Source organism: Xiphophorus hellerii, chromosome 13 (assembly GCF_003331165.1).
Source record: "Xiphophorus hellerii strain 12219 chromosome 13, Xiphophorus_hellerii-4.1, whole genome shotgun sequence".
Taxonomy (NCBI): Eukaryota; Metazoa; Chordata; class Actinopteri; order Cyprinodontiformes; family Poeciliidae; genus Xiphophorus; species Xiphophorus hellerii.
Window position 1 is genome coordinate 20,073,747 of NC_045684.1, and position 25,578 is coordinate 20,099,324.

Genomic DNA, 25,578 nt, shown 5'->3' on the forward strand with positions numbered 1-25,578 from the left:
CCTATAGGCGGCTTAATCATTAACCTACTTTTTCTTCTTCTCTTTTTTTTCTTCTCTCTCAGAATTTGCTGTTTTGGCGCAAGGACGTACAGTTCGTTTTCATTTCAACGTGAACCCGCTAACTATGAAGGAAAGCTGCAGGGCAGTTCTGATCAAAGCTCCTAAATATTAAAGGGAGAAGAAGAAAAAAACCCCACAGCAGCTCGAGCACTGGGATGAAAAATGGGCAGAGGTTTCAACACCAAAAAGGCCAAAGCGGGAGGACACGCAGCGTGGAGCAGAGGAGAAGAAGGGAGCCGGGGAATCCCTCTGCATGGTAATGTCTGCGGCCAGAATGAAAGACTTGATAGAATTAGATTTATGACTCCCCTCTCAGCTGTAAACACGGCCAGCAGCTAAAGCTTCTCCGCTGGTTTTCAGGCTGTGGGACAGAAGCATTTCGGTGACACAATTAGAAAGGTAGAGAGAGAGCGCGCACGCTAGGACGGCGTGGGAGTCTTGAGTGGGCGACAAAAAAAAAAAAAAAAAAGAAATCACACATTAGGATTTTTTTTAAGCTAACTTCGCCTTTTTCTTTCACAAAGCAACTGCTGCCACTTTGTGTAATTATTTACTTCTTTGTTCTACGCTAAAACGCTGATTTGGTCCTTTTTCTTTCTTTCTTTTTTCTTTATTTGGCCCGAGGAGAGGGCTGAGAGGTCGAGCGTTATAAGAGCAAAAAGCTGCATGGGAAAGGTCGAAAAAAAAAAAAAAAGACCGTAAAATTTTAATAAAATAAAACGTAAAAACCTGTTTGCAGCAGGCTGTAGTGGCTCCAAGCAGATGGCTTTCGCAGAAAGTAGGTTTTTTTTTTTTTTTTTTTTTTTTTTTTTTAAGCGAGTAAGGCAGCGCTCCAAGAGCCGCGATTCCCCTCCGTCACTTTTATGGTGACAAATTACACCACAAAGACAAGTGGAAGAGAAGGAAATATTGCTCTCGCGTTGGTCATATTGCTGCTACACGGAAATATACAACAAGCCATACATAGACGGCTTCTGCTTCTGCTTCTGCTTCTGCTTCTCTGGCCTTGTGAGCGCCCTGGGAAGCGAGCGCGCGCGTGTGTGTGTGTGTGGTACTTATTAGAAATTGAATAAGGATATCACCATCAAGCATTCATAACATAAATCAATAAAGATGTATGGACTTACCGAAGGCAGCTCAGGGTGTTTCCGAGACCGGGCCTGAAGTTACTCGGCCGGATTTCTGCAACGAGAAAAGGATTTCCCCCCCTTTCTTTAGCAACTTAAAGCACAATTTAACATTTTCTTCAACGGGCTTATGTGAGCTTTATTTTGTTCTCTTTTTTTTTAAGACTAATTCAGAAATGTTCTCTCATTTAAAATACATTCATGTGGATTTTGATGTTATTTATTTGTATTTCAAGCAGAGGTGTAAAAGAACCAGCTAAGAAAGATTTATGTTTTATCATTCGTTTATGTTTGGGCGCGTAATTCAACATAAGCCTTAAGTTAGAACAGCGAAATGGGTAGGATTTTTTTTTTTGTTTGTTTGCTTATTAGTCGGGAGCAAAATTCAAACTTCTTTGTTAAAGTAGGTTAACTTCGGATTTAATATTAGAAATTCCATAAAATGTAAAAAAAAAAAAAAAGAAAAAAGAAAAAAAGAGGTTTAAATCTAAAGAGGAACTGATGGATCTCAAATTAGGCCCACAATCTTAGGTTGGGGGGAAAAAAACGATTTTACATATGCTTAGATGAATATTACTATAACAGTACGCAAAGAAATGTTTTGATTTCATTTTTGAGTAACTCTATTAGAAAAGGTGGCAACAACCAGAAGCCTATAATTCTCATGAAATATACACACATGAACTCCTTCAGATAACGGATATATGAAAGCCCAAGCCATGAAACTCTTCTTCATAAAAGTCTGATAAATTCTGCACATAGCTGCGAAAACACATGTAGTATAATAATAATAATAATAATAATAATAATAATAATAATAATAATAATAATAATAATAATAATTGTCCCGTATGCAAATAAAGTGTTTTGTTGCATCTCCTCTCGCAAACGGATCGAACAGTCATTAGCTGGCGCTCACCACCTTCCCAAAGTCCCCGCGCCCATAAATCAAAGCCGGAGCGCCGTGACCTCAGCGCGGCCGCGGCGGTCCTCGATGGCACTCCGTCTTGCATTATATCCTCATTTCCCCACGGCGGAGCGACACAACAACTACCCCAACTGCTCGCCACCAGCTACTTCATTTTTAAAAAAAAATCTTCTTCGTCTTTCCTCTCTCTCTCTCTCTTTCTTTTTTTTATGGAGATCGTCTTGATGCATCGTTTACGCACGGGCGCGGTACATAAACCAGCTTAAAGAGATGGGGCTGTTAAAGTTTTATGGGACAGGTTGACACCCTGAACCGCCGGAGCGCTCTTCTGTCTGGGTGTTTGCTGGAAGTCGGGATAAATGGGGGCTTTATTTACTCACACTGGCCTATTTGTCCAACAAAAAAAAGAGGCTTCTTCTGTTATTTATTGTGCTATTACGGTGTAATTATTCCACTCGAACTAATTGCGCATTTTTGATATTATACAGAACGCATTAAATAGGTTATTTGGACAAACAAAATATGACATTTATTTAGGTTAACTTATGTTATGCATATTGCCAGCTTCTTAAAATTTCTTGCGCTGCAAAACAAAACAAAAAAAAAAAAAAAAACAAGGACTCCCCCCCCACCCCCACACCCCCTTCACTGACTGACCTCTGTCTGGCGTAGCAATAACTCACGACAGTAATGAACAATCGGCGGAAATACCTCAAAATAAAATCCATCCTCCCAAAGCTCGGGCTCTGACTCCGTCCGCGTGGAAAAAAAAACGCATATCCGTCCGTGACAACAGAATACATCCACAAAAGCCAGGAATCCTTCTCTCCTCTTCTCGTTTGTTCAAATCGGCTTTTTTTTTTCCTGGATATTCAAAAAAAAAAAAAGAAAGAAAAAAAAACCCTACAAAGCCAGGACTCCCCTCCCGAAAAGTGGGGGTAACCAGCATATAATCTGCATCATATGGCCAGACCGGGGCTCCGGTTTTCTTCCCAGTGCCATAACACCGCGCGGTATTATGCGCTCTGCTCACGTGACGCAACGTCAACTTAAATCCCCTTTTATTTGAGCCCGTGAATCATTAATGGAGGCAGTCATTGCCCCTGAGGAGAAACGGATCGGGCTTGTAGAGGGGGGGGGGGGGGGGGGGGGGGGGGGGGGGGGGGGGGGTGGAAGTAGAAGAAGAAGAGGAAGAAAAGAGAGAGGGGCTGTGTGATAGTGCAATGTATCTGGCTGAGGAGCAAGCCTCTCACTGAGAAGCAGCTTTTCCACGTGTCGCCCCATTCAGAGGGGAGAAAGGGGCTTTTCTGACACTTTTAGAGCGCCATATATTTCGTGCCTGTTTAGCGGCCGAAAGAGGGGCAGAGATTCGAGCACATTTGCACGGCGGAAAGCTGTCCGAGCGCAACGGAACAAAACGCGCTTTTAGCTTCCTCTTCATTCTGCCTCGCTTTGCATGGGTGTATTCCACAGCGCTCAACTCAACACCGCCCCCCCTGTTCTCATCGCGACACTTGTACATTAGTATATACCACTTTGTCAGCCTCTGAGCCCCCCTCAATCAGCGCGGCGCGCACGCTGCAGGGGTAAATAGAAACCAAACGTTGCCACATTTACCTGTCACACGCGGAGAGGCTGTACGTCCCGGTGGTCGTGAGGGGCGCCTGTCAGTCAGCGGTGGGCGGGAAGGAAAGGTGAGGGGACCAAAGAGAGGCTGCTCGACCCTGCTGGTCAGTACATGGATCCCCATTAAAACTAACATGGATCAACTCATTCAAGTTTGTGCGTAAAATAGTTCTGGAGATAAATAAATAAGTCAAAGAATGTTATTTTTTTTAAAAGAGCGAGGTTCACGCACACAAAGCATATGTGGCCAAAAGATCGTAGCCCGGAAGAGATTCTCTCCCCTCGGCACCGTTTGGCGCTTGTTTTCCGTCAACACCGAGCAGCGGGCGTGGAAAAATCCCCACCACACCTATTAATCACTCGAGTCGGACAGAGGCTCCGTCCCCACTCCCGCATTGTGGCTTTTGTCCTCTCCGACTCCAACTCTAATGGCAAACTTTTAAAGTGAAGAGCAGAATCGGAGGCGATTTCTTCACTTTTAGTCAAAAACTCTATTCACAACGAACGTGGACGCGGGTTTGCGAGAGCGACAAAAGTCTCACTACGTGATTTAGGACAAAATTTTCATGTGTGTCTTTTCTTGCAGACCCAGACTGATGTAAAGGCTTGTGAAACTGAACGGCCGTGTCCTGCAGGATAATCCCACCCTACCTGTCGCCACCGCACCTGAACTTTCCCCTGACCCGTGCAGAGTTGAGTGGCAAATCAGACATCCAAGCATCGACTTTGGTAGCATTTAAAACTCCCCTTTAATTCCTTAATTCAACAACATTCTAGCTCCTTGCCATTTCCTAAAACTCTTTAATTGATCACGATTTTAAAAAAAAAATCAAAATAACACAAATGTTTCCAGATGTATTCCCTACAAATCAAGCCTCCTTATCTCTGTCAGCACGGAGAGGAGCTGCAGGCGCAGAGAGCCCCTGGATGTCGGCCAGACGACTGGCCATATCTTCCCACAATGTTGACACTCGGAGCTCTTAACAGCCAGGCTTGGGTTACCGAGCCTCTCAGCCGAAGATAACTGCTGCAGCGAGGTTTACATCGGCCAACATCAAGACTAATGCGAAATTCAACGCCTCGAGCTGAGTGGAGCCATCTCTAATTAACCCCAGACAAACACTGCAACCAACGAAGACAGAAGAAGTGTTTGCTTGGATGTGGTTGAAATAAAGCAAGTTGGATTTTCTTGTAAGACGTGGCTCTTTATTATCCCAGGAAATTTGTTAGTGACCGTTTTTGAGCAGAAACTCTCAGATGTAAGTTATAATAATAATAATAATAATAATAATAATAATAATAATAATAATAATAATAATAATAGACTCAGTTTAGTTGTTATATTTGCAGTTCCTTTGCTATTTCCTAATTGTATTGTTAAACACCATCAGAGTCAGAGAAGAAGATGAGATGATTAGAGCCAAACTCGTTTTGTTTTTGTTTTTTTAATGATGAAAACAACATCGAAACTGTGGCATGAGGTTTAGGTTTATTCTCAGTTAAAGACAAAAAATATATATGTTTTTAATTTTCTATGTCACCATAGTGTGACATAGGAAAAAAACATATTTTCACAGTTTGGATTCATCCAAACTGTGAAATGGATAAATAGATAGATACATGCATGAATGAATAACAACAAAACGTCACGTAGCAAGAATGTTTTCTAGCACTATCATCCTTTCAGATCAATATTCCTTCGCGATTTGCCTGTATGCAAACAGTGGATACATGGATGCATGTTTGTCAGCATTCACCACAACAAACATAAACTAAGAGTAATGATAATAATAATAATTATAGTGTAATATTACAAAACGTAAACATTTTATTGAGTATTATATAAGAACTTTGAGCAACAGTCAGATTGAAATAAAATCCACCCCTGGATCTATTTGATCACCTCCGCAACTTACTTAGAATGTAGATTTGTTGATAGGCTGGACATGCAAGAGTTTGAAAATTTGCCACGTTTTAACCTACATTGGTATACTAACACATAACTGCAATAAAAATCCCAGAACGATCTACAATTTTGGGACATTTTACGCATTCTCCTCGTGTCCCTAAAAAAAATTGCTAGAATATAACTACACCGATTCTACTTACAAGTCATGATGGTTCCTCCTCCTTAGGTTCTGTCAAAGGAGAAGAGATCTGACTCGCACCTTGCAGAGCATCACTTCAAATGAAATTAAGTCAGATTTTCAGATCTATTTCTGACCCCCCGGGGCATCCATTATTCAGCAAGTCACGTGAACAAGAGCAGATTAAAATTTCAGCACTCTGAAAGTGACCTCTATTCGAGAATCAAAGACTTGAAATGCGTAATTGAACTACATATTTGGACGTGTGCGTAAAGTACGTGCCAATCAGGCTGAGCGTCATCCTGCAAGCCCACTGTCTAGGAGAGAATTTATGTAGCAAAAAGTATTAATATTTTCCAGATTTGTTTTTTTTCTCTCTCTCTCTCTCTCTCTCTCTCTCTCTCTTTCGCTCTCTCTCAATAAATGTGGTTAGGAAAAGAATAAGCAGTTTGTTTGTGTCCGTTGTACGTTTACATTAAACGGCAATTTACAATTTGTGCTCTGTAAACCCATAACCAATGAACGTGCCGACGTATTTATGGGCTTTAAACCAACACATGCCAACACATACTCAAATTTATGCACTGCAACATGCAAAACCTCAGCATGTTACTGCTCATGTGCGCCCTCTCCTCCGGGCCCTGCCAGCGCTCCCTCTGTGACAATCTGCACATGCACAAGCGCTGTCTCTTGGAATAATTTTGGGAAAATTCATGGCTCAGTTTCACACTTAAACACGGTTATTGTTTGGCACGCCGTCTTTGGATAAATCTCAAATGGGCTGACGGAGGTCTCAGCGCTGATGTATGGTCTGAACATTGTGTGTGTCGAAAGGTCAGGGGTCAGAAGAAGTGCTCGGAGCCTGTGATTGGCCAGTGGCTGCCGCTGTCCCCTGGCTGAACTCTCTATTGTTTGGACGGGGCAGGTAGTGACCACCACTCACACTCTTGGTGTTGTAACGTTGGCTGGAGTTATCATTGGAGTGGCAAAGTTGGAACAATTATGTGTGGCAGGATATGCGTAACTGTTCAGGTTTGGTGTTTCACCAAACATATGTCCAGGATATCTTTTCTAGTCTTTGTTTTTAGCCGTGGAAAATGCTTTGCCCCATATTTAGCCAAAAATAAAAACGTTCAAAATAATGCATGGATAGCTTTCTTGAACTATCACGACCACATTTAAAGCACACTTAAACATCTCTAAACACATTTACTATCTCGTTTCAGCTTTAACTTTTCAACATCAACTTGTAGATGGAAGACAATTCTGGCATTTTCTGTTTCTATTTGATAAAAAAATAAAAAATAAAAAATAAACACTTGCTGTCAGCTAATACTGCGTGGACTCGGATCATGTGTTTCTGCCACATATCTTCCTAATACAAGAATATCCGCATAACATGCCATGCACGTGCACGGATTTGGATCCGAGACAAGCGAGCGATGAAAAACACAACAAGAAGATGCAAACACATGTCTGGACGGAAAGTAACAAGAAGGATATTAGGGTTCACACCACTAGTAGTTGCACTCCGAAAGGATAAAAAAAAACACAGCATTGCGCATTGATCTCCAAATTAAAGCTCAATGCAAATGTCATAAACTGTTAGAAAAGATAAACAATTATTTAAAGAGGGTCGTGCAGGAATAGCGTCTTAACACACAGCAGGGTTTTCAAAAGCGACGATTGGCAAATATTCTAATCAGTAAAGTTCATATATTCTTGATGAATAAATGTAGAAATGACAACATCAAATTTTGTGTTGATATCGTGAAACTATAGATGAAATGTAAAATAAATAAATTACAATAGTAATAATAATAATAATAAAAGTCTGTTGATGTCAAACTGTTGTTTCAAGGTGTGTGTAGTTTTTAAAATTGGCTGAACAACCCTGACTTTCTGTGTTTCTGTTTAGGCTAAATTTGGACCGGACATGCAGGACAAACAAAAGTCAATTTCGTAACATTTTTTGGGGCATAACAGATGCAATAAAATACCATTAAAATATTCCCACGTCAAGTTCCTGGATAGATCGCAATATTTGAGTGTAGAATGAGGGAAAAAAATTGATAGATAAACTCTGTCTCCTAATGTCTAATTTTAATAATTAATAACGATTACTTTAAAAAAAAAAAAAAAAGATCTTTACGAGTTCGCGTAAAACCGCGCGTAAACGACAGAACGGCTTTGAAAACAGGCTGTTGCGCTCAAGTGAAATCAATACTGGCGATGACAAAAAAACATCCAAAACCGCGTCGAGCCTCGTAAGTGGAGCACATATTTTATTTCACAAGGACAGATTTAACCTACACTATATAGCCTACATTACATTGGTCATTACTGAGACAGCACATACAAATATTCACAGTTTAGAACACAACACAGCATAAGGACGCACGGGAGCACAAATGAATCTATATGGACTTTGTGTACAACACCGACAGAACTTGACACGAAAAAAAAAACAACAACGCCTTTTTCCCTCATTGTGCCTTCATTAGGTAGGATTTGTCTATGTACATTTGATGTGAACGTCACCTGGACTATACATTCAACAGTAAGAACCAACCCAGTCAAACACACGTACTACACTGCTGCTCCTCTGACTGATGCCGCCCCCCTCCCCCCCTACCTAAAACAGCCCCCCGCCCTAAATAAACAGGCATCTACAGAGTCTCCTAAATATCTTTCAAGTATAATAGAACTTTCCATGAGCAATGGTCATAAAAACAATAATAATCGTAGAGAACATATAGAAAAAAATGACCACAAACTTACTTTCACCTGACTCAGTTTTAACTGCAATGATACACACTTTGTGATCCAAGTCCTACACGTCTGAATGTGCGTTGGATTTTGTTTCTCTTTTTTTTTGTTTGTTTCTCTTTTTTTCCTTCCTTCCTTCTTTTCCATCAGAAACCAAACACTTCAGTTGCCACCGTGGCAATTAAAGGTGATTTTTCAAGCTTATATGAAGGGGGGGGGGGGGGTGAGGACGAAAGGGTGTACAAAGGACGTGGCACAGGCCCAATGTGCAAGCTTACAGAGATATAACACCATGAGTGTAAAATACTGAAAATCGGTCCATCGAATTCCACATGTGTTGTTCGCCATCTCAGTCTGGATTATGTGGGGTCTGTTATTCTGGGCACTATAGACCAACTGTGCACGGCGTTGGGACAAGCTGCTGGCCTGTTTTGATCTGCTGCTGTTGGTGCTGCTGCTGCTGCTGCTGCTGGGCCCCGGAGGCTGAGGAAGAGGCCGACCCGGATGATGAGCGGATCTTTGTGTTGGGAAGCTTGTGCTCCTTCTTCCACTTCATCCTACGGTTCTGGAACCAGATCTTGACCTGGCGCTCGGACAAGCACATGGTGTGCGCGATCTCCACCCGCCTGCGCCGGGTCAGGTAGCGGTTGAAGTGGAACTCCTTCTCCAGCTCTAGAGCCTGCTGGCGGGTGTAGGCAGTGCGGGACCTCTTGGGCACCCCTCCATTGTAACTGGCATTGACTGGGAGACGGGAAAGGGGGTTGGGAGGAGTGGGAGGCAGGTGTTACATGCAGGTTTAAGAAGGCATTATTTGTTTGTTTGTTTTTCTGTGTGCCCACTGCACATGCATATTGCATAATTCGTGCACCACGTTTCTGCAGCCGGCTTCTAAACTCTCTTCTCCTTAACGGAAGAGAATGTGTACAAGCACTCGCATCCAGGGACACATCAAAGCTTAGGAATGATTAACAAAAGCAGCAGGGCGGAATATAACACTTTGGCTCACCTCCAGTGCTAGAAGGTAGTTTGGGTTAAAAAGCAACAAAGGCGCACGGCCCCAGACAGACGAACACAGGCAATAAAATTTACGAGGGTCCTTAATTACCGACCCTGCTGCTCGATAGTCGTAAATTGCTGCTGTAAGGACTGCTACTAGTGCTGCCTCAGTGGGCTCATGCTTGTGTTTCCAGTGGCTGGGAACTCACCGCTGCTAACGTGGACCTTTTTCATCCACGGATAGACAACCGGCTCCTTGCCCTTCGCCACGCCGGGGTACACTTCACCGGCGAGGCTGCAGTCTTTGCTCCCGTTTGCCCCTGCGCCACCGTCTGGCGCCGCGGAGAGGCGAGCGCCGTGGCTCTGTGGGACCGGCTGCGGCTGTGCGTGGTGCCCGTCGCCGAAATCGTCGAGTCCTGCAGCGGCGGCAGCTGAGGGGACGGTTCCGTAGTCATAGCCCGTCTCCGCGTAGCCTGACCTGGGATAGGATTGCTCGTCGTGATGGGGGAAGCCCGTATCCTTTGGCCGCTCGTAGTAGTCGCCGTGGCTGGGGATATATCCGCTCTGCTGGTACTCGTCGCATGGTGGGAAGGAAGGCTCGATGTAGTTGGAGTTTATCAAGTAGGAACTCATGGTCATTAATTTGTGAAGTGCAACAATACTAATTTTTATCGCGCTGTCGTTTTTCTGATCTCCACAAAACCCTCCTACTCCCCCCTGTCAAATGTACAAAGTTGTCTGGTCACGTGCGAGGAGGCCACCAATCACCGCCTGTCCTGTGGGCATCATGTAAACAGGAACCAATGGAAAAGCATGGCACTGGCACCAGCAGCAGCGCTCGGACTGGCTTACGTTGGTGTTTTCCTTATTAAATCACAGCATATAAAGCAAAAGAAAGTAATCTGCTAAGTTGTTTACTGCATGAGTGCGAACTTTGGTGGGCGAGGTTCAGCATCTCGGCTGAAGCAGAATAAATCTGGTCGTGCTCCCGCTGAACACCTTTGCTTGCAACTGGAATCTGTTGCATCCCAAAGATGCAACGCAGATTTGAATTGGGGGCACATCAAAATCATCATGGTTGGAAAAGAAAACAAAAGATGTCAAAAGCCTCGAAAGTCTTCACGGGTTTGCGCGTCCTTCTGAAACGGGCACATGTCTTCTGATTCACGCACAACACGTGCAAACAACCTGCAAAACTCTGCTTTAAAAGATCTTCAAATAAAAAATAAAAAAAACAACTTCTAATCTGCCGACCCCAATCTTTTACCTTAATAGTTTGCTTTAAAAAAAACAAGAAAACGGCTTTTTCTATTTGTTTGACAACTTGATGGAGAGTCTACATAGCCATATTTTGCAGAGTAAGCTTGGCTTGTGCTGAAAGCGTGCAATGCCGTGTCTCGAGTTCTATTAAAAGGCAAATAAATTTGTCTAACACCTAAAACATTTGATTTGCATGTGTAATACAGCCAGACGCCAAAGCAAATATCCAGCAGAAGCGTTAATAGAGAGCTGCACGTCAGAACTGAAAGTGTCCGTGCATTGAGGACGACCGCATATTTTACTTGCAATAATGCCCCTGAATAAATTTATACATCATGGGAAGTGATTTAAGAAGTACAAAAACAGCCTTTAAAATTTTTACTACAAAATCTCATATAGTTTTCTCTGTTCTTAGTTTCATCAAGTACTGCAATTTAATTTTTTAGTTAGTTTAGTATTGTTGCGGTTGTTGCTGTTAACAACAATAACAACAATGGTGCTAATAATACTAATACTAATACTAATACTAATACTACTACTACTACTACTACTAATAATAATAATAATAATAATAATAATAATAATAATAATAATGAGAAGAAGATGAATTTACAGAAATCTGCTTTGAAATTCTAAATTGTCTGTGATTCAATGAGATACAATAATAATAATAATAAAAAAATCTGGTTATGTAAAATAAAAACAGAAGATAAAAGACATATTGCATGTCTTTTATCATGACGGACATCATGAAAAGCGTGTCTGACCGTGCTGTTCGCCATCAGCCATCATGTTCACGTCCAGTTTCCGCTCCTTATCCGAGATGACCCTCTGTATCCGTGCTCCTCGAGGATGCAGCAACAGCAGCAGCTCCTCTCGGATCTGGTCCACCTCGACAAGGCCTCTGCAAGAGAGAACCAGAAGGGGCCCACAAAAGTTGCGGAAATACTGAAAGCTTTCTTTTCTTTTTTCTCTTTTTCTCTCCCTATTTTTTTTCTGTTCTGCTGCTGCTGCTCAGCCTCTCTCCTATTCTTTTTTTTTTCTTTGACGCTCCCCTACACAGAGATAACTTCTGCCTGACCCCGAGGTGACACCGTTTCCATTTTGTTTCTGATTAATCTTGCCCATTGACAGTCTTTGTTAAACAACAAGGCGTTGCCCCCTCTTTTTTTTCCCAAAGAGGCGACATTTTCATATCTGTTAGACGCGGTGACCTGGGGTTCACCCCGGACTTGGACTTCAGTTTTGCAAGGCTCTCTTTAGCTCTTCAGGGGGCGCGCACTTCAACACACAAGGGGGTTCCTCGAGGGATTTCTTGGTAACACGTTTGCAAAAATACTTATACGTTCAGACGTGAGGATATGGACTGCATGTGAATGAAGAGTTTTCTGATATTTTCCAGAGTCCTTATCTTCACAAAAGTTGCAGACTGTTGGAATAGAGCGCCTGAGAACAGCCAGGCCTGTGCGCACTGAGCCAGAGCTGGTTAAGTATCCATCCTAACTCATTGCAAATGGCATACTGGAGATTCACTGTGTCCTACACGGCCGCAGAGACCACCTGAGAGGCAATGTGTCAACATAATGTCGGCGGGTAAGAAGGCTACACATGATATCTAAATTCACACTCTGCTGGCTTTCTATTCTAACACGGGTCCAGCATAAATATAGAGCTGGTCAGCTAAGCCGTTATCCACTTACAGTAAATTAAGCCGACAAGGATAAGAGCGGCTGCGAGTTTTACAGATGATTCTACTTGTTGCTGCTATAAACCTCGGACACCTTTTTTTTTATTTTTTTTTTTAAAAACGTCATTATTAGAAAAGCGTTCGAATGCACAGCTTCAGATTACTCCTGTTATCTACTTCAGGCCTGCGCGCATTGGCTCCTGGAGACATTTGTGCCAAAATGCAAGAAAAGAAAACTGATCTACTTTCAGTCCCAATGAAACCCGACGAAAGCGTGTGAGAACACGCTCGTTATCCGCGCAATTTTCCACAAGATTTAAAACTGAAAATCACGCCTGAAACCGCAACAGGCTTGAGTTGAAATTTCAGCTTTCACAGTGAATGGGTTCGAGGTGTTGGCTTTCCGGACGCATACACACTGCGAAGTGAAGGTCGAGTCAGCCCATATATATCAAGTTGACAGTATACAGTAAATTTGGATTATCAGAGAAGTGCTTTGAGATGATGGTGACAGATTGTGTATGGCTCCCACAAGGTCTTCTGTCTGCATGAGCAAGAAAAAAATCAAGAAATGCCATAGAAACATGCCCAATTCACGTCTTTAAAGAAACATTGTGGCTCGGGCTGGCATTGGTAATATAATCGTTTGGTGCGCGGTATGCATGGCGTTATGACGTTTTCACAGCGTGGTTATTGCAGCAACAATTAGCCATTAGAGTAACTGGCGTCTTTCTACAGCTGCTAGTTTTGATTGGACGCGCTGAACGTTTCTAAAAAGTTGAACAAAAGACGTATTTTTTGTTTGTTTGTTTCTTCTCTTTAAACAGCGCAAGTCATCTTGGGTGCAAACGATTCTGCAAAAGCAAAAATACAGAAAATATCAAATCCATCAATCATGAACTGATATTTTGATGATAAAATACATTTGACCGTATATGACGTTTATGGGAATCCACATAATCCGCATTATGCATTGAAACTAATGAACTAATCATCCATTTTAGGATGTGTGTGTGTACAATTACAAGACGTGGAGCAACTAGATACCACTAACTCATTAAGGACACTTTAATTTTGAATTTAGACCGGATAAAACTTTTTTTTTTTTTTGCCCAACTACAGCTTCTCAAAATTATTATGAAACATATTTGGACAAAATGAACATTTAAATTGGTCATAAAACGCCCAAATAGTCACTAACGGTGTTATATGCAATTAATTTTAATTCATAAAAATACCTAAATAAGAATAATTACTTCTTTTTTTTTTATGTGGAATTAAGCATTCCTTTTCCATTCATTCCATGTTAATGTTGCAATAAAGAATGTTCTATGATGTGGTTTTGTTTATCCTTTCCTGGTGATATAAGTATGACTGTGATTTCGTGATATTAAAAGTAAATATGTTTTAAACGTAAAATGTGTGTCGTCCATTCTGTTTTACTCTCTGCTAATTGTTTCATAATTGTGATAAATTGTGAAGCCCAAGAATCTGATCTGGAAATCAATAGCTACTTGTGCTTGTTTACATTTTGAGCCCATTTCTAGGACAACTCTCCAAACAGACCATCTAGGCACATCTTTCTTATGTTATGTCTATTTAAAGTAGGTCGGTGATTTTTTATATTTAGGCCGGAAAATGTATGAGGCGAATTTTGCTTTCTACCCCACTTGTCCTTTTTACAGTTTTTGAAAAACAAAGACTATGAAAGTAAGGATTCTTCGGCGTATTTGATTAACCCTACAACATTTAGTCGACGATTTTTCAAGCTTTCTTTTCAGCGACACTTTAAGAAGATAATACCCGTTTATTTGTCTGTTCTGTAATATATCGCCTGATTCGCAAAGGCGGCAGATCACATTTACGCTTTGCAGCTTATTTGATTTTATGTGCAAAAAAACCCCCCCAAAAAACAGTCTCTGTAGCTTTTTCATCTTTCTACCGTGTTTAGGCATCAATAAACGTCATTTCTGCATATTTTCACTCCCTAACGGATGTTTATATAAAAGGCAATGCTGTGTTTTCCCAGGTATTTTCAATTGAGATGAAAAAAAAAATCTCAGGGTGAAAAGGTTAATAATTGTAACTGAATTAAAAATATGTATTTGCTGACTGGATGTTATTACCTTTCGTAAGACAACACAATTAAAGCAAATGTCTGAAAACAAAAAAATCTGAATCTGTTTCATAAAACGCAAGAAAAAAAAACAGCAAACATCTGTGGTATTTCTAGTTTTTTAAAAAAGATTCTATTCAGCTGGTCAGGAAGAGCGGGGCTAAATGTGTTTTAAAGGATCTGGGGCTTATTCAGGGTGGGGGTGGAGGCCTTCTCATTACCCTGTGACCGGGTCGAGAGTATCAATCCTCAAAATGCAAATTTTGCCCTCGTCCCTAAACATATCAGATGCAATTTATTCAAAGGAAATTCACCAATCAGCCGCCCTAATAAAACGCCAAACACTCAATCTTGTTGCTGAGGCGGGGGAGAGACCCATGGAGTGTGTGTGTGTGTGTGTGTGTGTGTGTGGCGGGGGGGGGTGCATGGGTGTGTGTGTGTGTGTGGGTGTGTGTGCGTGCGTGCGTGTAGGGGTGTGTGTGTGTGGGGGGGGGGGGGTCCCTTTCACCCCCTCTCTGGTCCCTAACGCGAGGTCACTGCGCATCCAGGGTTCACCTGGAGTGCACCGTGCAACATATGTAATGCAAAGCTATTCTGCCTTTTGTGTGGAGAGTCAAGATTGCTTTTATAAAGGCTGGCATCAAGCTCCGAGTGAACAGATGACGGAGACTTGTTCAGCGCGTAAACTTTTGACCCCAATTTTTCCTCCTTCTCCTCCTCTTCTGCAGCATATATCGCTCTCATCAGTAGCAGCCAGGAGAGATATCTGCAACCTCCCACAGCCTTCCCCAATATACATATATATACAGAAATATATATTATATATATATATATATATATATATATATATATATATATATATGTACACACACACAAAGAAGAAGTCGACTCTTTTAATATGCACTAATTATCATTTTCCACAAATTTGATAAGCAGACGAGTTGCCAAAACCAAGATGTGAAATGCTTTTGCGTCTTTGTGATGATTCCCAGTGACAGTGAGGAGGAAATCAATCCAGCACCAAGCTCCAGCTCAAGGCTGATAGGGCTGTAAAATATGCAAATTATCCATTAGAGTCAGAGCAAGCAAAGCAGGGGAAACACTTTGTTGGAAGCATCGCTTCAAAACTTTCTCTCTCTCTCTCTCTCTCTCTCTCTCTGCACACATCACTCCCTCCAGTGTTGGTGCACAACCGCAGGCTTTGCAACCTTCGCTAACTTCATTTACGTGCACTGTCCTTATGGGCAACCTGGCATTGCCGAGAAGGCGTGCGCGCGTTTGCCGCCGTGCATGCATGTGGAAGCGGTTTGTTTTCCTCGTTTTCCTCTGCATGCAGCAGGGTGACAGTGAACTTGGCCTAAAGCGAGCTCTGCTGGTGGCTCCGAGAGGATGCAGATTCATCTTTGTGCTGAGGGGCTGACCTCCGGATGAACCCACAGCAGCGCTCCCCTTCTCTATCTTAGCCTGGCAGCGCGCTGCACATGGGGCCCTGTCGAACTGTCTCCCTTATTTGAAATATTGGCAAAGGGGAAGAGAGGGGGGCGCTTCGGTTCCATAGATCCGCGCTCGAGGCACGTCCTGTTTGATTTTCAGTATGCCTCAAATGAAACCGGGAAGAGTAAAAACAAATATATGCTTTTGTTTTTGTTCTGCTTTTTTAGGTCCAGTTCACATTACAATAGAAATTTGTGGAGAATTGAATCTACTGCAGTTTCGCTTTGCATTTCTGATTTGGACATTGATATTTTTTATTTGCATATGATACAAAACCATCGTACTCTTCCTATGACAATAGTTTATTTAAAGCTGTTTGAATTTTCATCAAACCACGAATGAATTCGGTTCGCCAAATGCGTTTTCTCAACGAATGTCCATCTGGATTGTTATTTTTCTGACCTGAAAGGACGCGCTGCAACGCCATATTCTGAGCTCTCTAAAGCTGTTCTTCAACAAGGCCTCCGAACCGTCGCAAAACTCTACTTAATCTGTCTGGCCAACTAAGAAGACAGACACGTGGTCACCACCAATTGAATATTATGAAATATGGCCAACTATTGTCATATTTCATAATATTCAATTTCATTCTAGTTACCAGATTTTTCAGCTCCCGATAGTTTCTTACTTGTGTGACACTTATTTGCGCTTAAAATAAGGGCAGACTGACACACATTATTATTGTTAAGGATAATAAAATAAACTAAAATGTAATAAAACATTGTCACACTAAATATCTCTGTTTTCTTTAACAAAAAATGCAATCAGCATTTTATTAAGACATGATTTTTTTTTCAACGCTTTTTCCACTTTTGACCGCCTTCGCCCTTGTTCAGACGAGACAAGAGATCACCCGCAAGGCGAGAGTGACTTTTTTTGTTTTTAGGTCAACTGAACTTTTCAACCCCGAATACACACACAGGGAGAAGAAAAGCTTGGTTGACACAAAACGGAATTCCTTGTCGAACGTTTCCCCCGTTGTTGCTTCTTCCTGTGTTGTGTTTACCCGACAGTGTTTACAGCAAAGTCCACCTCCACGCGCATCCAACATGTGGAGCGCACGTTTGCGCTCCTGCAACTTTTGCTCTTTCCCTCGGCGACTATGGACCTTCACGCGTGCTCCAAAAGTCATCTGTGCAATCGCAATCCAATCACACTTGTGCATCTGCAGGCCTGCGTCAGGGCTTAACTTTATCAGGCGACACCGCCCGCTCTCCTGCTGCCCAATATGGAACATTTCTGGCTGCACGGTCTGTGAGTCCTCCAATGTAATAAGACGACAAGTTTTGTGGGGGTGGAAATGGACACAGAGATAATTATCCAACATGTAAAAATGGATTATGAGTTACACCGCAGATGGAGGGGAAACAAGTTACGCAGGAAAGGAAGCAATTAAATAGCCATGAGCTGGACCCAACCCTGCGCAACATCTGCCGAGACCAGTATCCAGCACTCCACAACTGACAAATTAGTGTAATGCACTAATAGGGACGGATAGAGAGGGGAGCGAATACAATAATACGGCTGTTTAACACGGGGTGACTGCACTCTGGCTACCGGTTGGTCTGGAGAAACTTACCCAGAGAGGCGGTCTTCATCCTGGAGAGAGAGAGTGTCCGGTCCACGCCGAGAGGAAAGTCCGAGCAACAGAGGCTGCAAAGAGAGAGTCAGACAAGGCTTCGCCCTCACTGCGATTATATGTTATGTGCAATATACTGTCAACTCCCCAAAACCATAAAACTTACTTTAATGGCCCACCACGTGACCGTTTATGGCCAGTGAGCCTATCTGGCCGCTCTGCCGGCTGATTTTTTACGATCTAATTCATAGACAAAACCCCCCATTCATTTAGCACCCAAATGTCAAGAGGAGCCAGAATCGGCCCTGTAATAAAGTTTACAGCCGGGGAAAAAAGTCGAGTTAATTTGCTGGGGATTGCTCAGAAGAGTGTGCGCAAAGGGGGGTGTGGGGTGGACTGGTCGGCCCCTGCTTGGAGCTTGTTAGTGGAGTTTCACCCCACCCCCCCCCCCCACACACACACACACCCACCACCGCAACCCCACTTCCCATGCAACACCACAACAAGGTGAGTAACAGCTTTCATTCAATGACAGAACCTGTTGAATTCAACCGGATTTGACTCAGAAAAGGCGAGGAGACTTTGACTTCTTTTTTTGAGGGGTGGGGGGGTGGAATGTTAAGGAAGAACGAGCAGAGGCCTCGAATTAACCACAAAGAAGAAGAAAGCAAATGCCTCCTTGTAAACAAAATGTGGTTGAAATGCAAAAAAGGTGAAAAAGCGTTCAGATAAAGATGTCCACTGGTGTCTGAACCCAGTTGAAAATTAAAAGTATATATATATATATATATATATATATATATATATATATATATATATATATATAGACGTCTACCAGTAGAGGAAGTTTTCATGACTAAATGCGGTTAACGGTTTTGAGGATGATTCTCTAAACAAGACTTTTGACTTCTTAGTTTGGACTAAATCCGGATTCGGTCTATGGCCTAAGAAATTTATGTATATCTTTTACATTTTCTGGCTACATAAAGATAAAAACTAGCCAACCCTAAATAGCAGTAAAAACACACGTCCAGCTTTTGGAGGAAAAATCCTCCACCAAGCGGCCCCGCGCATCACAAAGTCTGAAAAAGAAACTCACTAAAGTTGCCGTTTCCAGTAAAAAGTTTATTATCACGGCTATGACAGCCATCATCAACATGAGCATCGATATCATTCTTCTGATTATTGTAGCATTTTTTTCTTTTCTTTTTTTTTTTTTTTTACCTCTTTCCAGTCTTTGAAAAACATTTACAAAAAAAAGCTCATCACGATGAAGTCATAAAGGTGGGGGACCTTCCACATAGAAACAGCAAGAAAAAAACAGGGACGAACACGTTTTTTTTTTTGTTAACTGTGCTGCGCCCAGGTGAGCAAGTCGAACATAATCTCCTGCAAAAAAAAAAGAAAAGAAAAGAAAAACAACTTAAGAAAACAAAGCACCGCCACTGTACATACAAAGGGGCGAGACGGCACCTCTGTCCATACACGTGTGTTCACAATACAATTACGCACACAAAACGCTTATTTGCTGGTTATCGGAAGCGAGTTTTTTTTTTTTTTTCTGACAAGTTGGCACAATACATGAGACAAATAAATACATACATATACAGTACATGTACAGAGAGAACTAAACACAAACCTTCTATTTAGTTAGTATTTATCAGACTGCTGTTTTGAGTGCATCACACAGATTTTTACTGGACAAGTTCAAGCTTTTGATTTTTTTTTCTCCTTCTGAACAAGAAATAATTTAAACGTTTCTTTCTCTTTTTTGTCCTTAATCTTAACAGAACTGTACATAATGCATATTTTTACTCGCATACTGATTAACACGGTGAGAATATAAAGAAAATATAAGGTTAATGGGGGCATTTACAGAAGATGAGGTGGCTCAAAGCCTCCGCCAACAAGTCTTTGCGAGATTTTTTTCTTATTTTTTTTTGTACACTTTCAATAGTTTATTTCATTTCACTTTATTTATGAGAGAAGATGCAGGGGGGCTATCAAGGCCTGTAGGCTCCCCCGCCTGCGGCCGCCATGCTCATGCTCTTCAGCTTGTTGTCCTTCTTCCACTTCATTCTCCGGTTCTGGAACCAGATTTTGATCTGTCTCTCGGAGAGGCAGAGGGCATGGGCGATCTCGATCCGCCGCCTGCGGGTCAGGTACCGGTTGAAGTGGAACTCCTTCTCCAGCTCCAGGGTCTGGTACCGGGTGTAGGCGGTTCGGGCTCGCTTGCCTTCAGGTCCGGACAAATCTTTGGACAGAAGCACAGCAGAAAGAGAAAGAGTTGTAAAGAACGTTTACGTGAATGTGTAAAGTTTGAACACATTATTGCCAAGACAAGGGGAGCTGTGCATCATGGATCTGAATATTCGAGTTGGAAATTGAAAGTTTGAAACTGAAATTGTTTATATATTTTTTTTCCTCCTGAAAGCAAATTTGAGTCTGACTTTCTGGAATCATTTTAACTTAATCGGATTATAAATGTGTGTCAATGAATTTATCTTGGAAATATCCCTACCATGTCATTTGTTGTAAAATAGCGCTGCACAAATGAGTTAAGCTGAACTGAACTGAGTTAAAAAGAATTGATAACCACCCGGAGATTAATATATTAATCTACACACTACAGAAATTGAAGTATGTACACAAAATGTCTCAAAATCCAAATTTTATCGTTAAACAATATTTTATCCTCTGAGTAAAAGGTGAGCTTTGCTAAATGACCCTTATCTGCATAAATCAAAGCTTTAACAAAACAGGTGAGAGGCGCGATTTGGTGCCACGTTTTTAATATCTGTGTCAGACATCACTAATATAAAATACCGAAATTTCACTACGATTTGTTTGTAAGTTACAATACTTTCTTTTAAAAAAAAAATCAACAGCACCAGCTCCACATACAAGACATAAAATCGATAAGAGATCATTAAAGAGAGCAGTTTACCATGACTTATGTGGAGTTTTCTCATCCACGGGTATATCTGAGGCTGTGCCGAGTCGCTGGCACTCTGAGGAGTCGTCGGTGCGCTCCCCGCAGGCTTATCTTCCTCCAGGGGGGAAGCCTTGGACGCACAGTCCCGACCAAGCAACAGCGTGCCTCCCCCGTTCGAGCCCGAGCACTGGGCGCCGCTTATGGAGTTCTTCACGGCTCTGAGTTGGGGTTGCGTCTCGGCGCCCGGCGACAAGCTGGCCACCGTGGAGGAGGAGCACGGCAGAGGCTCAGGTGGAGGCGAAAGGGACGAGTTCTGGCTGCCGCCCGCGGACTGGCTGTACCTGACGTTTTCCACTGAAGGGCTTGCCGCTGCCGCCGCTGTGTGCGTCGGGGAGTAGCCCGGCGTCCGCTCGCTGCCCACAAAGTGTCCGCCGCCGGTCCGCCCGACCGTCAAGTCCATTCCGTTGTAGCCATAGCCGTACCTGCTGGAATGCATGGCCGTGGAGTCCCTGTATTGCTCGTTCGCGGTATTATGCTCTCCATAATTATGTAACTGAAAGTCCGCGCCATTGGGATAGCGACCGCAGAATGAGTTCACAAAATAGGAGCTCATTTGTTGACAGTTCCCCCTTTTTTGCCCGCTGCAGGTATTGCTGTTGTTTTTGTGATTATTTTGGTGGAAGTAAACAGCATAAACCTGCAGCTCCTTGATTTGTGGCTCTTATGCTTTAGCGCGTCCTATTGCACCCTTGCACAATTTATGATGAATTATGGAAATGAGAGTGGGACATGGACTTGATTCTCTCTTACGTAGGCACCCAAATATGGGGTACGAGGCAGAATCACGTGCTTTTGTTGACCAGTCGTAAATCCTGCCTGGTGACCTCCAGAGGTAAACTCGTGCACGCAGGAAACACTCGGGCGGGATGGGAGGGAGTGCGCGCCTCCCCTGCCTTGCGCTCTCAGCTATGCGAGGAGTTTTTCCACTGTCGTGCTGCGCCATCCTCTGGCGCAACTGTTGCACTGACTGTCTGCGGCGCTTTTCCGAGGCGTGGGCTCCACACACGGGGGTCATTCGGAGGTTAACGACCATTGCGGCAAAGAAAGAGGTCTCCTAAACAATACAACGTGACATGCTGAGAGTTCAATCTCTCCAGAGATAGTGTACAGGAATAATTCGATCAGAATCTGTTATGCACGTTGTGCCGGGAGATGGCTGTAAATAGGCTCAGTTAATAGAGTAAAAGCCCATTCAGAGCAGGGCCGCGCGCTCTTTTGCACTTTTCCCCATATAAAAGAGCTGAACGACTTCATGGGAGAACGTGCTGATGAGTAAATGTTGGGAGAGGAGATTGAAGCTCAAAACATCACATACGCAATATCAAATAATGCAACAGAGCCTGCCGTTCAGAGCCTTTGCAGCTTGTGCCACTTTGGCAAAATGAATACCCACACATACAGGCTTTATATGAACACAGAAATATGGTTTATAAGCAGGTTAGAATGGGTCGATGCAAAGCATCAGACACTTTAGAAGATGGCTATTGCGTCTTTTATTTTTTACGCACATAATCCGACCTTATTTTTGTCTTATTTAGAGGCGTCTCTTTTATCATTCTGACTTTTAAAGACTCCGTCCTCCAGCAAAGTTACTTTTTATATGTGTGTGAGATGTCAACTGAGACCGATGAGAGAATTATAGTTCTCTTTTTTTATGAGAAACTAAAGGCAACCGAAATTTGTTCTCGAGCTCAGAGAAACGATGAGAGGGAGAAGACAACGTATTGGAAAACAAATCTATGAATATCTCGCAAGTAATTTGTAGTTTAAACTGAAGAAATTGTTTTTGAAATGAGACGGGGAAAAAAGATAGAAAAATAATAACTAATTATAGCAGGAGAAAAGAAATTAGGGGCTAGTCGCGTTCCAAATTTCTCATTTGCTCATTTTTCTTTAGAATTGCACAGATACGGCAAGAATTCCGCATTTCTCCAAACAATGAGTTTGAAAAATGGTCACTGGAAAAAGAAACAACTTTCAGCTGGGAACTTATATTCTTTCTCTTTTTTTATGTTTTTGCTCTGTTCAAAGCATCCCAATCACTCTGTTTAGCTTTTTATTGTATCACAAATGGATAAATCAGCTTCAGACATTATATTATAAAGAGATGAACTATGGAATGAGGTCAAAATCTTGTGCATGAAGGCGCAGAAGCCTCCATAAAGCCGTGCACACATGCAACGGACAGAGCTTCCCGTTTGGCTTTTTTTCCCCTCTCTCTCTCTCTTCTGGAATTTTTATGGCACCTTCGCCTCTCAGAAGCACAGACTTGTTCCCTGGTTCATGCCCTCTCTCACCCCCGGAGCGGCCATTTTTGTTTTATTTCCCCAAATGCACAAGCCCGTTCTTGCGCGTTAAGAACGCAGAAACGCAAGATATGCGTTCGACTTGGTGAGTCCAGAAAGGCTGGATGCATGCTACAGCAGTGCAGAGGACTGCACAAAGGTTGCACATGAGCTGCTGCGCAAGGAGCATGTTGCCGAAGCTGCAATGCTGCAGCAGCTGATCTGTGAGTTGGGGCCAGTGACAACAAAGTTCCCACGAAACCTGTTTGAGTTGAAGCAGGGACACACTCGAGAGCTATAGGACCATAAAAAAATAAAAGAAAGGAGGAACGAGAGAGGCAGAGGGGCGAGAGGGGGGTCAGGGGGCATTCACAGCGACGCAGCATCACAACACGATTGGAAGAAAAGGCAGACGAACCGCTTTACAACTGGCCTTTTCATATGATGGGGACGTTTACCAAAATAAAGTAGCAAAATGAAAAAAAGGAATGTTATTCCTATTATTATTATTATCAATAATAATAATAATAATAATAATAATAATAATAATAATAATAATAATAATAATAATGTTTCAAACCTTTTTTTACTTTTTTTGGGCGCAATCTTCTTTACACAGTCGAAATAATGAACATAAAAATGAGCGTTGTCCTTTTTTAAAAGAATAATTTCATAAATTGAATACATAAACATCTAGAAATAGAAATATTTACATATATGCGTGTCTGTATTACAGTCACATGATCTGTGAATGTACAAGAAAAAATTTGTTTGGTCTTAAAGAACAGTTTGCAAAAGGTAACGAGCATTTAAAAAAAAAATCTGCAAAGAGCCCTTTATTGGGGCAATGCATTATTTGCATTAATTTTCAATGCCTGCATGCACCGATATAATCACCCTCTGTAATATGAGATGCACGAAATTTAACAAGAGAAGTTGAAAATAATTAACAAAAAATATATTGTCAGTTATTTTATGTTTTATTTTTCTCCCCAAGCTGCACTCAGCGATTTGCTGCAAAGCAACTGAAGCAGCAAAGTCTCGAATTTAGTAACGCAACTATATTGACGATTTGCATGGTCACACATTCAAATGCAAAAGATTTACAAGAAACAAAAGACGCAAAAGTCAACCCACGAGGGCTTTGCTGGGGCTGCACACAAATATTTGCAGCAGCAGCAGCTGACAGCACAAGGTCGGCACAGTTTCAATCACATGATTGCACATTGATATTTTAAGCCTGTAGATTCAGAAGCAGTGTATAACATTTTCAAGAATAAAATTGTCAAACGCCAAGCTCTGTGATGTTCTGGCTCCACAGCAGAGATTTGCAATTCACCAGTTGCAGCTTCAAACCCCGCAGTTTCACGCAGTCTGACGCGTCAATGTTTAAAAGGTGCATGCTCAGGTAAAATGCAAAACACGTTCAGAAAATAATCACACACTAACACAATATTATACACAAATGTTTAGCTCTTTGGCACCAGGACTAAAGGCAGACCTTCATAACGTTTCCTAATCTTATCCACAGGAGGGCAGCAAAGAGCACGTTTTGAATTTCGCAGACCACATTTAAAGCAAAACAACAAACAAATAAGGTCCACATGGGCAAGTCAGAACACGAAATGAACGCAGTCTTTCAACAACCTGGACACGTATCTATTTGATATTGACATGTACCTCTCGTTGAATTCGACAATGCGCAGGAAAACGGAGCATTAGTATTTAACTTTGCAAATTCATATCGACGCCTGAACATGTGCAGTCTGGGAACTTCAGCTGCCTTACCTTGTGACGGCCTCTGCATGTCAACAGTGCAAATCAAGGGTGGAAGGGGAAAGCCTCCAGCTGAGTCCACGGACGGAAACCGGGACTCCTGGGGGTCAGTGACGCACCAGCGCTCCTTCCATTTGTCCCGCCAAGGCGTGTCGAAAGCCCAAACATATCCAATCATGCCTCAGTGTATAGCTCCTGTGTTTCGATTTGAAATAAGAAAAAAAAATGCTCACAATAATCTCCAAAATAGCAAAGATGAGAAAGAGTTGAACATAAGGTTGATGACTGGTGGGGAGAGTCGAGCAAGGAAGCCCGAGTCTTCTAAATGAAAGGCTGCTCTATTCCGCTATTGGAAATTATATATATATATATAAATATAAAAAAGTTCATGTTCACGGCTCGATGACACGTGACCGAGCCGTCCAGCCAATGGGAAGCCGAGTCGGCTCGTAAAGTTGAAGCGCTGTGTTGTAAATTTTCATAAACAACAACGGATTTATGGCCCGGCGCTGGGGACGGAGGGTGAGAGAGAGAAAGGGTGGGTGATGGAAAGGGGAGGAGAGAGGCTGGAGAAGGAGAAAGGGAAGGGAAGGGAAGGAGGGGGTGCAGGTCGCCATCAGGCGCCATCTTACCGAGAGAGGAGGAGAGGGAACGCAGAGTTCAACATCCGCAGGCAGCCAGTCCCACCTCGCATCCTCATAGTTCAAATTCTTTAACTTCACTGTTTATCTAACCTCTCACACAGAACAGACTTTAAAAATGGCCTGCACAGGTGACCGAATATGGAGAACCT

General features: G+C 42.4%; 3 protein-coding genes and 1 long non-coding RNA gene across 9 annotated transcripts in view; 1 reads left to right on the forward strand and 3 right to left on the reverse strand.

The window, feature by feature from the left end:
* hoxa3a (homeobox A3a) overlaps positions 1-24,912 on the reverse strand; it is a 33,647-nt gene extending 8,735 nt beyond the window's left edge. Inside the window, exons 1-4 of one of the 6 annotated variants that reach the window (XM_032581165.1) lie at positions 24,798-24,910; positions 17,730-17,803; positions 11,621-11,757; positions 1,188-1,242 (exon numbers count right to left, since the gene is read on the reverse strand). The gene's annotated coding sequence lies outside the window, so the exon portion shown is untranslated. Of the gene's footprint in view, positions 1-1,187; positions 1,243-2,826; positions 3,021-3,732; positions 4,073-11,620; positions 15,085-17,729; positions 17,804-24,797 lie in introns of those variants that run through there. The other 5 variants (XM_032581167.1, XM_032581171.1, XM_032581168.1 and 2 more) reach the window with 5 other exon arrangements.
* Positions 91-4,936, forward strand: LOC116731441 (uncharacterized). The gene is made up of 2 exons (XR_004341584.1): positions 91-316; positions 4,328-4,936. It is a non-coding gene; the product is annotated as an uncharacterized LOC116731441 (long non-coding RNA).
* Positions 8,983-10,226, reverse strand: hoxa4a (homeobox A4a). Its single transcript, XM_032581495.1, has 2 exons — positions 9,803-10,226; positions 8,983-9,338 (listed from the first exon to the last, which is right to left on the reverse strand). The coding sequence occupies exons 1-2, from the start codon at positions 10,224-10,226 to the stop codon at positions 8,983-8,985; spliced, it is 780 nt and encodes a 259-aa protein (XP_032437386.1).
* On the reverse strand, positions 18,928-24,910 carry hoxa5a (homeobox A5a). The gene is made up of 3 exons (XM_032581178.1): positions 24,798-24,910; positions 20,677-21,778; positions 18,928-19,983 (listed from the first exon to the last, which is right to left on the reverse strand). Exons 2-3 carry the CDS (start codon positions 21,275-21,277, stop codon positions 19,733-19,735), a joined length of 852 nt encoding a protein of 283 aa, XP_032437069.1. The 5' UTR covers positions 21,278-21,778; positions 24,798-24,910; the 3' UTR covers positions 18,928-19,732.
* Positions 24,913-25,578: the final 666 nt, after the last annotated feature.

What these genes read in the sequence shown, in the direction of transcription:
- hoxa4a (XM_032581495.1), bottom strand. Translation starts at nt 10,226, where the DNA reads ATGAGTTCCTACTTGATAAACTCCAACTACATCGAGCCTTCCTTCCCA. An exon ending in AAAGGTCCACGTTAGCAGCG is followed by an intron (nt 9,339 to 9,802) that starts GTGAGTTCCCAG and finishes CCCGTCTCCCAG; the next exon opens with TCAATGCCAGTTACAATGGA.
- hoxa5a (XM_032581178.1), bottom strand. Translation starts at nt 21,277, where the DNA reads ATGAGCTCCTATTTTGTGAACTCATTCTGCGGTCGCTATCCCAATGGC. An exon ending in AAAACTCCACATAAGTCATG is followed by an intron (nt 19,984 to 20,676) that starts GTAAACTGCTCT and finishes TTCTGTCCAAAG; the next exon opens with ATTTGTCCGGACCTGAAGGC.